Raw genomic sequence first — 13,393 nt, forward strand, 5'->3', positions numbered from 1 at the left:
CATGGATTTACTCAGTCAAACTGAGACAAAAAGCGTTGTGCCCCACTCTCCCCCTATGCAATAGTGTGAAATATCTGCTCTTATTATAGACTAAAATAGAAAAATAAATGAGTTTTTATTTAGTGGTTAAAGACATATTTGTTTGTTATGAAATCAAATATGTTGTTTCTCCAAATAATTAGGTTCATTCAACTGGAATCTAGCATGATCTCTTGAACTCGATGCTCCTCATTAGCCTGACAAGTCCTGGCTGTCTGTTAAGGAAAGGGACCAATGAAAGAATGCAATGCCTTGAGACACTTACATAACATCTATTTGCGACTGTAATGAGTAGCATGGCAATTTATGTTGGCGAGAAACTGGGCAGCATGTGTCCAAATTGTTTGTTTCTGAGATGATACATGACAGATCCAAGAGCGAGATGTTGAGAGCGTTTTCTTTTGGAAACGTTTCAATTGGAATCTGAATGAAATAAAACGTGATGTTGTATAATAATCCAACGGATAGGGTTAAACTAGTATGTCACATATACATATTTGCCAGACGTCGCTAAAAGCATATCAAATGAGCTGAGGATCGCGCAAACACACGGTGCAGAACGGCAATCCTCTAAAATTACCAGCCAATCCACTGGATGATGCGCATGGTACACAGCATCTCCAGGAGAATTATCACGCATCTCCAGACGAGTATTATACATCTTTTAGGAGCTCTGGCTGTCGGTGCATCCATTGGCTAGCTGGAGGTTTCCACTAGTGCTTGTGATTGGCCATACTTAATGATCATTGGCTCATCATTTGCCCCTGTAATTTACTATGAATATTGTATGCAGGCGGAATAGCTGCTGATAAGTTTGAAATAGCTTGGTCCTGGATAAGACGTGTGCGTGCGGGCAAAATATATTTCCTTGCTGGGCTGAGATTTTTCCATCACCTATTAGGATGCTTCTATCCTGTATTCGGATGGGCATGAATGGTCTCAGTCGGATATTCACAATGTAGATATTTTTGCTGCATGTTTGGTGAGGAGGACTATTTTGCAAATAATGTTTTGCGCTAAACTGAAGGATCTTAAGATTTCGGGTGAATGCCCCTTTTCTATGGTCGTGGGAAAGGAGGAACCTGCGGACTTTGAGGAAAGCAATGCGGTGAATGTTGTGCCAGTATCCAGAGAGGTGCAGGGCAATATCGCAAACATTCTGCCCAGACGCAAAATAAGCCGGAGCAAAGTTAATCTGCATTCACTGGGCGAGAGCATCCGAAAGCTGGTGTGCCCGGAGGTAAATTCATGTTTAATTCACCTGATGATATTTTGCAGTAGATTCTTATACGTCGGATTGGAAAATCTGTTTAATTTCTGCGTTTTGCTTGCAAGCGCGCAAAGAGAAATGTGCAAGGCAGACAAACGACAGTTAATAATTACAGACTATAATTATGCAGACACGATAATATGCTATGCTATATAAAAATGTTATTTTTTTCTTTTAGTTCGAGAAATTGCGAAATGCATTGTTCAGAGTTATGAAACAGCAGATAGACATGAGTTGGTAAGATGTTTTTCCCTTTCATTATAATATGCCTTACATCTGTTAATGTTGACCATGAATTATAATATTGTCCTCGTATCATACTATTTTTAATTTTGACAATTTGTCGACCATTTACTGTTTTAGATATCGTTTGAATATTGTTTTCTTTCTTATGACAAAGTATTTCATTTTTGTTTTCCACATTGTTTTATATAATATTTTCAATTATATGGTCTATAATTTTGACAATGTGATTTTGTCAATTATTATATAACATAATATTATATTATATTAGTTCAGCCTAAAGTTCAAAAGTGCTCTGATGTTGTTCTCCTTGTTCCATTCTACATATTAATTTATTGACTATATGTTTAAATATGTGTCCAAAGCCCTGTAGCATGCAGTTCTGATGGATCTCAGACACTGGACAATGCTGAACAATTATCCGATGTCATGAGAAACTACTCACTTAAAACTGGTAAAAGAGGCATGACAATGTTTATATATTCATTAATATGAATTACATTTTTGATAAATTGTATTTTTCACATTAAATCCAAGGTATCCCCATGGATGCACTAAAGATCTCTCTGGGTCTGGAGGTGTTTCGGGACTGTTATGAGGAGGATGGTCATATTCTCAGAGTGGTGGGGGGAGCTCTCCATGATTTTCTCAACAGCTTTAATGTTCTCTTAAAGCAAAGCACACCGCCCACCCCTGAGGTACAGCGTTACATCCACCAAGCGTCCATCCTCTGCTTGGACAAAGATCCAGGACTCCTGACAGTCTATTACTTCAACCCCCTCCCCACCACTGAGCTCTTCTTCTCTGGCATCATCCAGGCTGCAGCGTGTTTGCTCTACTGCACACGGGTGGAGGTCAGAATGGATGTGGGGGGTAAAGACAGTGGTGCTCTACAGGCCAGTCATCAGCCCCATCTGCTGTACTCGGTGGTAGTGAGAGATGGCAGGAGCCTCACACCAAGCCCCATGAGGACACACTCGTCTGGAGACATCCCCCTCTCGCTGCTCTACTCTACTTTTCCCTTCCACATTCTCCTGGATCAGGAAATGGTCCTGATGCAGATTGGAGATGGTTTGAGAAGGAGGCTTGGGCGATACAGAGATGGTCAAAGGAGACCTGTTTTCAATGAGCACTTTGCCATTGTGTCACCCGAGATACGAGCCAGCTTCCAGGATATTTTGACCATGCTTAACACCCAGTTCGTGCTACGGGTGAAACATCAAGGAGCGAGCTCTGCTGACAGCCCTGGAAAGGTATTTTTTTTGTTTTCCATTTTCTCCCTCTGTCATTTTCTTCCTCTGCATGCTATATATATATCGAAATGCTGATGCTAATAATGGGCCACCAGTTATGCGTGAAACTGCTTACCTGGGACTTTCTAAAATGTCAAGCTTATTGCTTAGCTAAGACAAGCTAAACAGAGTGTGGAAAAACATCTATGTTTGCAACTTTGAATGCAATGTATGCAAGTTTGCATTCACAATGTGAACCTCTGAAGGTCTATGCGTCATTTTATCACATCGACATGTATCAAAGAAAAAGAAGAATCAAATATTGCTTTGGGTTTCATGTTGATTAGACAATTAAAAAGCACAACATGATTTAACTAATCAGTGCAAAGTAATTAGTAGGATTTTTTTCTCATAGGTTTATCTTCGTGCTGATCTGAAATGAGTTTTTATGAGGTGGTTGAGGGGAAATTTATATTGGCAAATCTCAGTTTCTTACGTTGCTGATGATCAGTATAATAAGGGCAATGCAATAAAGTCCTGTACCATGATGAAATGAACATGGCGCCAAATGTCAAGATGTGGAAGGCCCCTCAAAGGCACAATTAATGAGATCTACCTGATCGCATGAATGGAATTGCACAGCAACCTCATATCTAGATTAATTTAAGAAACAAACAGTACACATACTATACATTGATGGTACAGAGGCATTATAAGGAGTTTTTGCACTCATGTTTCATATAATGTTTAGTCTAATATGCTTTCCTTTATTAGTTACATTTATCTATATCAAGTAGAATTTATTTCAGCTTTACCCCCCGGTAGTGTTTTGGAAAAATAGAGGAAGATATTATTATTTTATTAAAAAAATACTGCACTGAATGGCACATTCATTTTATTTACACAGACTAAATAGCAGTTCATAGTTCATATTATGCTTTGGGTCTTTTCAAAAACTCAAATTCATATACAGTAGTAGCCGAAAGTGATGTCCGACCTTGGAAAATGTATATCTTCACCCTTTATTTAAATATTATTTAAATAAAACTTAAATATTATTCAAATTAAACATGTAGTTTGCCTTTTTTGCCAAATAATTGTATCAGATAAATACATTAACCAAGTTTAGTGCTTTGTTTTTCCTTCAAATCTAAAATATTTTGATAGTTTAATTGAACTTCTAGGGTAATAAAAAAACAAATATCCCATCTGATATCCAACATCATTTTTAGACACTACTGTAAGTCAGATCTTTTGGGTATACAATACAAAAAAATATATATTTCCAGTGTACACTATAAGATTTTACTGAAATAAGATAAATGGACATCAGTCAGCAAGAATTTTACCTAAACAAAACTACATACTTAGGCAGGCTGTATGGTCAGGATCACCACGTTAAGGAGCTTACTTCTAAACAATGTGTAAACTAAGCGCAAATCAAATACCTTTGAGCAAGATAAATTACATTATATTCAACCCGCAATTAGTTTTGTCCAAAAAATATTTTTTTTTTTAGAAAAAGTAAAAGTCCGTCCATAACCACACATCTAAACCTAACCTAACCCTTCAAGCAGATTGTATGAAATCGTATGAATGAGATCGTACAAATTCATACAAATTCGCAATAAAATAGTACGTATGAGGAATAACCATGAAAGTGCCTTGATTAAATTATGTATTATAAAAAAAAGTATTAACATAATATATGTTATATAATATATGTACATATGTACATTGGTCACATTTATAGCAAACTTGTCCAAATTAATTCCTGAATTAATTCCCATCCTACCAACCCTCTCATTTTAGCATATGGACCTGAAGGGGCAGATGATCTTCATGTCAGAAATGAGTGCTCTCCTCTTCCTCGGTTCTCCGTGTGTGGATAAGCTGGAGGAGTTGACAGGCCGGGGCCTCTACCTCTCTGACATTCCCATCCACAATGCACTACGAGATGTTGTTCTGGTTGGGGAGCAGACCAAGGCCCAAGATGGACTAAAAAAACGCTTGGGCAAAGCCAAAGCTGCCCTGGAACAGGCACACCAGGCCCTGGAAGAAGAAAAGAGGCGAACGGTAGAGCTGCTCTTCACGATATTCCCAGGGAACGTCGCCCAGCGTTTGTGGCAGGGGCTTCCTGTGCAGGCGAAAAAGTTTAATCATGTCACCGTGCTGTTCTCAGATATTGTGGGCTTCACTGCAACCTGTTCACGTTGTACGCCCATGCAGGTGGTCAACATGCTCAGTGAGCTCTACACTAGGTTCGATCACCACTGCGGTGAGCTGGATGTGTATAAGGTGAGTGAAAATGTAGCCTACTTTGGTCCGAACAAATAAATAACACTATGCAGAACATTTCACTGCTACTCACTACTGATAAGTGTGGAATTCTTCATGGATGAATAGTCCTTTGGCATATGTATTGAAACCTTTTTTGGTCTTTTAGCTTCAAAGTAGCAAAAAAGGGGCTGCTTTTTTATTTGGAGATTGCATGTTCTTTTAACTTTATCTGGGGGCCCTTGGGATTTTGAGACAATCATTCATCCGAAATCTTTTTCATTTTTCATAATTTCTGACATGCAGGCTCATAAAGTGCTGGGAGGTTGGCTAATGTAATCTGTAGCAGAATTTCCCATACACATGCAGCAGAGATGAATTTCTTGTAAAAGACAGTGGAGGTAAAGTTTAGCTTAGTGTCTGGCTTTGCTTACATTCTTACAGACAGCTATATCCTAAAATAGATTCCCCTCTTGTCTTCTCCCAACATATCTCAGCTGGTTCATGATGTGTGTCTCAAACATCTCCATACTGAATGTGCAATAACAGGGAATTAATGTCTCTCAAGCTGTCAAAATTGTACATTTTGTTAACATAAAGTTAGTTTGTTATAGCTGGTTTCAAAATAGCTTACTTTCAACACTGAAACTTCTGCTTTCACGTTGTAAGAAACTGACCTAATCCGGTGCATGGTTGGAAATGCACTGGTGAGCTTTTAATAATTAAAATTATGATCTGATATATATATATATATATGATCAGAAATTATATGAAAAAAACATGATATATGATATCAGAAAAAATATGATCTAATAATAATCATGCAATAATATAATATAATTGATTAATCATACTTCAATTGTTGTCTAAATGCACAACGGCTCTGTTAATTAGTTTTAACTAATACATGAATGTCACAAGAGAGGCAATTCAGAATATTACGGCAGCCATGAACCATGAATTTACTCAGAGGTGTGTTATGAAATATTTAGCACTCTGCTCTCATAACCTTTCATATGTCCTCATTTGTGCGTTCAAGGTGGAAACCATCGGTGATGCGTACTGTGTAGCTGGAGGATTACACAAAGAGTGTCCGACCCATGCTGTCCAGATTGCTCTCATGGCTCTGAAGATGATGGAATTGTCGGATGAGGTCACGACTCCCATGGGGGAGATCATCAAGGTTAGTGTTTCATCAGGTTTTTCCAAATTATGAGTACAGTCATAGCATAAATAATATGTAATGAGTCAAATGTTCCATATACTTATTATTGTCTTTTATTATTTTATTCATTTATTTAAATTTCTCTAATTTGTCATGCAAACCTTTACTAGACTGCTGATATGAAACAAAATAATGCAACTGTTTAAACAATGTTGTTCGATGGTAGAATAAAATCGATGTGTGACTCATTTACACAGAATGCTTGTACATTTTTGTTTTTGTGCAAACACCCTCACACTACAATGAAAATTATTTTTGAAAGGTCACATTTAATGTATCAGGCTCAACAATAGGTATGTTCATATTATTCATAACAGTGCAATTGTCTCAAATTTTCTTTTTTTAAATTGTTTATTTCAAACCATGTGTAATATTAGTCACCCAGTTGTGTAATATGTGTAATATTGTGTATTGTGTATACAATACAATATACGTATGCAATAATGTGTAGCCTAATATTACTAGTCACCCAATTGTCACCCAGAATAATTGATCAGAATTGGAATTAGAATATGAATACTGCTGCTTTAGACACTAAAATATGATCATTTTTATCTTAACAAATGAAAAGTAATATTTATGTTTGGTTTGAAGATTGGGTTGAATCTTCATCGTTTTAACATGAAATGTATTGGCAAACAATAGATATCAGGAGGCTCAGAAATAGTAATATTACACATGGTTTGAAATAAACAATTAAAAAAAAAAGAAAATTTGAGAAGAAAGATGTTAAGCAAAACTATTTTAAATGTATTAACAGAGTGCTTGCTTTGTTTTATAGATGCGTATCGGGATCCACTCTGGCTCGGTTTTGGCAGGTGTGGTCGGTGTTATGATGCCCCGCTACTGCCTTTTTGGCAATAATGTCACATTAGCCAACAAGTTTGAGTCCTGTAGCCTGCCAAGAAAGATTAACGTCAGTCCCACCACATACAGGTATAAACAGAGACAAAGCTCCTGCTTGTTTTTTCTGTATACATCTCATATTGGCAAGTCTGTTTGACTAAATGTTTTTTTTATTATTATGTTTGAATCAGCATGTTTCTAATTATCTTGTAGTTTTGAGATATACACACATATTTAATCTTTAAGTGGGAGTAAAATGATTTGAACATAAATGAGCTCAACAGCTATTTATTTTACAATGAAGTGTCAGCAACTATATTAGTTTTACATAAACGAAGACCAGGGACATTCCTCTGTTTTTTTATGCTTAAGAAAGAATAAGATAATCCTTAAATCATTTCTGGCTGAGCCAAAACATAAGTATTTTCGTCACATTCCACTCTGTTACAGCTGATTTAACACTAACAGTTTTACTGTGTATACCTGCAAGTGGACTTTAGGACAATTTGTTACTTCTCTCTCATTTCAGATTGTTAAAAGATTGTCCAGAGTTCATTCTCATCCCCCGGAGAAGAGAGGATCTTCCGCCCAACTTCCCCACTGACATCCCTGGAGTTTGTTACTTTCTCCAGGCTTGTGATCAAAAGACAAGTGCTGCTTCCAGAGTCTGTGCTACAGAGGAAACTCAGCCCAGTGGATGAAAACACAAAATCTCTCAGACAACGAATGCTGGAAACAGTGAAAACAGTAATACTGCCTGTCACTCTGTGTATCGTTTTAGTTGAGCCAGAGGTAGTTTATCATCCAACTGTTGAATGTTGCCTAAAAGCTATCAAATAACACTCATTAGAAGGGTTTCATTGAGCACTGTGTTTTTCTTCACAGTGGCGTCATGAGTCCTGTGATTTTGATCGACTGGACTGTTTTAAAAGTAATTATATGTCATTAGTTTATTTTGACTTCCTAACTGTATACCAAAAATCTAAAAAGCTAAGAATGTCATTGATCCACATTTGTATCTATAATGATTGATTTCTTTAAACTCTAGAGTCAAGAGAGTGAATCATTTATAGTCTAAGGACAAGTATCATTTCAATAATCTGAATAGAGCACGTCATTGTAGTACACAGTAAAGGCGAAGAAAAGCACACAGTAAAGCATCACCTCAGCAGAGCCCATCCACAATCATTATTGAACTAAACATTGTGACATTTCTTTTGTATTGTAATAGATCTGTAATAAACATGCTTTATTGAAAGTTTTGTTTGTTGTTGATGATTCTATGCCACCTGCTCTTTCTATGAAACGAGTGAAAGAGAGACCACATAAAAGATAACACTGTTGCATTATCATAAATTCTGCGGTCTCTTAACTTTGTCTTAACATTTTTGAACAGAACATGGGTCATGTGGGGTATTTCCTAAAATCCATGATTTATAAAAAGTAATGTGGTGGTATGGTGTACAACACAGAAATGTATGGGTAATCCTGTCTGTGGCTAACATTTCACACAATCATATCATTTTTTTGCTTCCATACATTTCGTCACTATTATAGGCTATATTACAACCGATAAAACTGTTGAAATATAACATAACATTTATAAGAATTATAATTGCAGGAACAGGAATGCACCAAGGTTAGCTTCAGTAAATGCCTGAAGAACAGGCCTACAAAATCCAAAATTGACACATTCTGGTTCAAAAGGTTTGCATTTGCTAGCACTTAATTAGAGAAAATTAGAGAAATTGTAGGCCTATATCTTGCCATTTTAAATAGGCTAATGACTATCAACCAGACTGTAAAAATCCAACGTCTTTAAGCTATAAAAAAAAAAGCTTAATTTGATAGCAAAAAGAAAAAAAGTAGGCTATTTCGATTAATAACAATCTTACGATCTTTCTAAGTCACTCCAATGATTATCTCCTTTGCATTGCACTTGCACTTGGTCTATGAATATTAATAAGGTCATGCTGGAGTTGCTTGGTAACCTACCCGGAGCGTACAAGACGTAACCTAATTAATATTTATTTGCCAGGTCTTCAACCATAGTAGAAATCGTTGATTCGCCAGTTTATTAGCACCCACCTACTAACGTCTACCTCGCAGCCAATCAGGTAGGTCTTCTGGATAACGTCATGTTGCGTAATTAATATTCATAAGACAATCCTTCAACGTAGTATAATTCCTGTATCCGGGATCTAGCGAAATGCAAATAGGGAGAGCCAGCTGTGTGTACTCTTTGCATCCCCGCGCTCCCGTTGGCTACATCCTCTGTCAATAACAATGAGCTCGTTTCAGGAATGGTGGTTTCAACCGTAACAGCTGTACGGTTCGTCAGTTCTGGTGTTTAGTGATTTAATCTATCAGAAAAGGGATTGGCGAATTAACCGAAACATGGTATGTAGCAATATGAATCCGTTTGTACGTGTGTTGTATTTATTTTCTTGCCACTATTCACGTAACTTAGCCTAAATATTTGCTCTGTAGTTTACAGTATCATCGGCTGTGTAAAAGCGATGGAAATAAGGCATTACTCAAAAATGTTATTGTGTATTATAGGTGAATAATTGTTGTATTGCCTCATTGTGTGGTAAAATGTAACCTATTCAGGAAACCACAGCTCATGTTTTGATTTACGCACAAAAAGCACTACAGCACATTTAAATAGGCTAAATTGGTAAACAATAAGCAAATAATGCATTATTCTGCTATATATATATATATATATATATATATATATATATATATATATATATATATATATATATAGTCACAGATAAAGACATTTTATATTTGTATTTGTGTATGTATTTGTATTTCACATTTGTATCTCTCTCTCTTTTTTGGCAGTATGGTTTTGTGAACCACGCACTGGAACTTCTGGTGCTGAGAAATTATGGTCCAGATGTGTGGGAGGACATCAAGTGAGTTAAAATGTAGTTCTATATTACAATATTACATCAATGTGATGTTAAATCTTCAATGTTAAAATTTCAACAATTGCTATTTTATTCTCCGCACTCAATACCTAAATAGGGGAAAAAGTAGTTGCATTTCCAAATAAATGTTTTATATCAATAGCTCAGGATGTTGTGATAGCAGCCTTTACTACCAGATGCACTTTTTCATTAATTCAGACTCAGAGCATGAGAAGTCGTGGGGTGAGGTCACATGCGTACAACTTTTTCCTCTTGTACAAATAGTTCAGCTTTATTTTAACTTCCTCCAGCTCTTTGACATGACTTTTAAGAGCAGTCTTGTCAAGTCACAGCTGTGCTTAATGTAAACATATGTTTTAGAGTCTGTTTAGGCTCAAGTCGTGAGCTTGAGTCTCACTCAATGTTCTGGCAACATTAAAGTAGTTGGACTCAGATATTGCAGAATTTTTCATAGAGGTTCAGAATTATCACAACAAGGTTAGCAGCATCTCTCAGTGCAGTGTACCAGGCATGATTAATGATGTTTCCAGTTCTATTATTAGGTTGAGCGTTACAAGTGTTTTCCCTTGTTGATTCTGTTTCAACTTTTTGACTGAACTTCTCTTTGGTCATTCTTGGTCAATGCTGATTTTTTTTCCAGCTCAGTTTTGTAATATGGTCAAGGAAATCATTTTTTTTACCTGAAAAATTCTAAATTTCTATTTTCTAGCCATTAATATGGTTTCTGTTAATTTGATAATGTAATAGTAATTGCTTGATGTTCTTAATCTTTCATATGATCTTTTTTTTTTTTTTTTTTCAGGAGAGAGGCCCAGGTTGATGTAGAAGGACAGTTTCTGGTCAGAATTATCTATGAAGATGCCAAAACATATGACCTTGTGGCTGCTGCAAGCAAAGTTCTGAGTACGTTTTTTTCTTTTTTGTGGAAGGATGAAGATAATAATTTGCTAAAAACTTAAATTAATTAATGAAATATATCATTGTTAAGTGTTATTTAAACAGATGTTATTCATTATAAAGGTTCTATTAGTTCACAGGTTGATGCAGAACAACATCATGATATATGATTGTATAACTGGTGTTATACAATAAAATGTAGCAAAATTACTTAGTTTGAATGTAAAAATCTACTTGATGGTTTTGATTATATTTTTTCTTTTCCTTGTTGATTTAAATATGATATCTTCTCCACTAGAAATAGAAGCTGGAGGCATCTTGCAAATGTTTGGGAAAATGTTCTTTGAGTTCTGTCAGGAATCTGGCTATGACACCATTCTCCGAGTGTTGGGCTCTAATGTCCGTGAATTCTTACAAGTAAGAGGCTACGGTTTTTATCACCCAAAATCAGTAGCAGCAATGTCGAGGAAGTGACGCAAGCAGCACTCTCTGTTTTCTATTTCACACATTGCATGTGAGGGGGATTTTTAGAATAGTTAAAAATAATAATAGACTGGGTCAGTTTTGTTAGATTGGAAATGGTATGTTTTGTGTCAGAATTGACAATAACATTATCAGCGATACATTTTAAATAATCCTTAAGGTCCTTTCACTAGCAATTTGTGAAGTAATAATATGAATTACAGATCGTGTTTTTCAAAGAACATAATTTATTTGGTTTATTTTGTAAAAAAATTATATGCTAAGGCTGTGTCCATAGTAAATGACAAAATAAAAAATAAGAGAAAGTCATGCTTAGCTGTTTTTCAGCGGCTTAGTTTAAAAAAATGTAATGTATTTGTTATATATATTTTTTATCATTATTTATTATTATATATTTTAAATAGATAAAATAATGTATTTCTATATATTTATTTCTATATTTAAATATTCATTTAAACTCATTACTGCAGTTTATCATATAGTGTGAATTTCTTATTAGTTGTAAATGTGTGTTTGAGTGTGATGCTGCCAGCCTAATTGAAATTCTCATATTTTTTAAATGACTAGATTGATTTCACTACTTTAAATATTGAGTCGCATGTAACTTAGTACACCCCTTTTCCTTGCATTCACTTATTCCAGCTGAGCAAAAATCTTTGCATCTCCACATTGAGATCCTCTTGTTCTCTCCTTCAGAATCTGGACGCATTGCATGACCATCTGGGCACCATCTACCCCGGCATGCGCGCGCCATCCTTCCGCTGCACGGATGCAGAGAAAGGGAACAACCTTATTCTACACTATTACTCTGAGAGAGAAGGTCTTCAGGACATCGTCATAGGCATCATCAAGACGGTTGCACAGCAGATTCATGGAACCGAGATTGAGATGAAGGTCTGCTTGTTCTGTGCCTGTTTATCCACTTATTATCCATTATCCTCCCATATAGATTTTGCTTTGTTCCTTGAATTGTCAATAGCCTGGCAGATTCAGATTGGTTGCAAAGATGGTCCTGTGGTCAGTTCTTATATCCCTAATCAAAAGACAGGTCTGATTATACATTAATATTAATATTAATATAGATAGATTGATAGATAGATAGAGAGAGAGAGAGAGAGAGAGAGAGAGAGAGAGAGAGAAATAATAAATAGTATTACTATTTCAAAATATTACTGTTTTTAATACATGTTGTTAAAATAAATGCATTCTTGGTGAGCATAAGATACTTTAAAAAAGCAAAAAATAATCTTAACAATCTTAATTTATATAATATAATGACATATATTTTTAAAAACACAATGGTATTTTTACATACACACTGGTGAGTGCAAAAATCTGCAATGATCAAAACATTACAGGAAGTAGATTAGAAGTAGATTTAGTCTCATTCTCACAGAGAGGCTCATCGATACATAACATTATGATGAACTCCCTGCGGTTTATCCTTTGTCACCGTGCTTCACTCTCTGCCTTATTTTCAAATAAATCCCCCTTACCCAACCAGAGCTAATCATCCCCCAGATGGCAGACTGCTCTTTCCGTCCTTCTCTCTCCATCTGGGCTTAGTGTGAAATGAGGGAGTCCAATCGACAGACCCTCGAAATGCAACACCTGACTTGTTGAAAAAAAAATGTTAGCCATTGTCGTCATGGTGACAGCAAGGCAAAGAGACAGCGACTTGACGTCAGTGGAATGGGCTCAACTTCAAGCTGAGAGAGAAAAAACAACAGCTTCTCTGTATTCAGTCCAAGCTGATATGATGTCTACAATAAAACAAAAGCTTGTAGGGCCATTTTTAGCGGTATTTCTACTTTTGGGGCCATTTTCAGGAATATTTCTAAAGAGAAAACAGTGCGACACTACAATGAGTGTCTTCATTACGTAAAAAATTCCAAAAGTTATTTCTGTATTTGACTCATACTCAATCCACTAAACATTC

At 36.0% G+C, this 13,393-nt stretch overlaps 2 protein-coding genes across 3 annotated transcripts in view; both read left to right on the forward strand.

Moving 5' to 3' along the window:
* The first annotated feature begins 855 nt into the window (after positions 1-855).
* gucy1a1 (guanylate cyclase 1 soluble subunit alpha 1) lies at positions 856-8,387 on the forward strand. Its single transcript, XM_079615641.1, has 8 exons — positions 856-1,279; positions 1,488-1,546; positions 1,918-2,006; positions 2,090-2,805; positions 4,597-5,082; positions 6,101-6,244; positions 7,068-7,222; positions 7,662-8,387. Exons 1-8 carry the CDS (start codon positions 1,046-1,048, stop codon positions 7,831-7,833), a joined length of 2,055 nt encoding a protein of 684 aa, XP_079471767.1. The 5' UTR covers positions 856-1,045; the 3' UTR covers positions 7,834-8,387.
* A 954-nt stretch (positions 8,388-9,341) lies between these two features.
* gucy1b1 (guanylate cyclase 1 soluble subunit beta 1) overlaps positions 9,342-13,393 on the forward strand; it is a 48,382-nt gene continuing 44,330 nt past the window's right edge. For both annotated transcript variants that reach the window (XM_079615431.1, XM_079615432.1), the window contains exons 1-5: positions 9,342-9,532; positions 9,986-10,059; positions 10,877-10,977; positions 11,270-11,388; positions 12,151-12,348. In XM_079615431.1, coding sequence (XP_079471557.1) covers positions 9,530-9,532; positions 9,986-10,059; positions 10,877-10,977; positions 11,270-11,388; positions 12,151-12,348 — 495 coding nt within the window. In that variant the 5' untranslated portion in view covers positions 9,342-9,529. The remainder of the gene's footprint in view (positions 9,533-9,985; positions 10,060-10,876; positions 10,978-11,269; positions 11,389-12,150; positions 12,349-13,393) is intronic.

The sequence above is a fragment of the Phoxinus phoxinus genome (genome assembly GCF_949152265.1).
Source record: "Phoxinus phoxinus genome assembly, chromosome: 6".
In the NCBI taxonomy this organism is placed as follows: domain Eukaryota; kingdom Metazoa; phylum Chordata; class Actinopteri; order Cypriniformes; family Leuciscidae; genus Phoxinus; species Phoxinus phoxinus.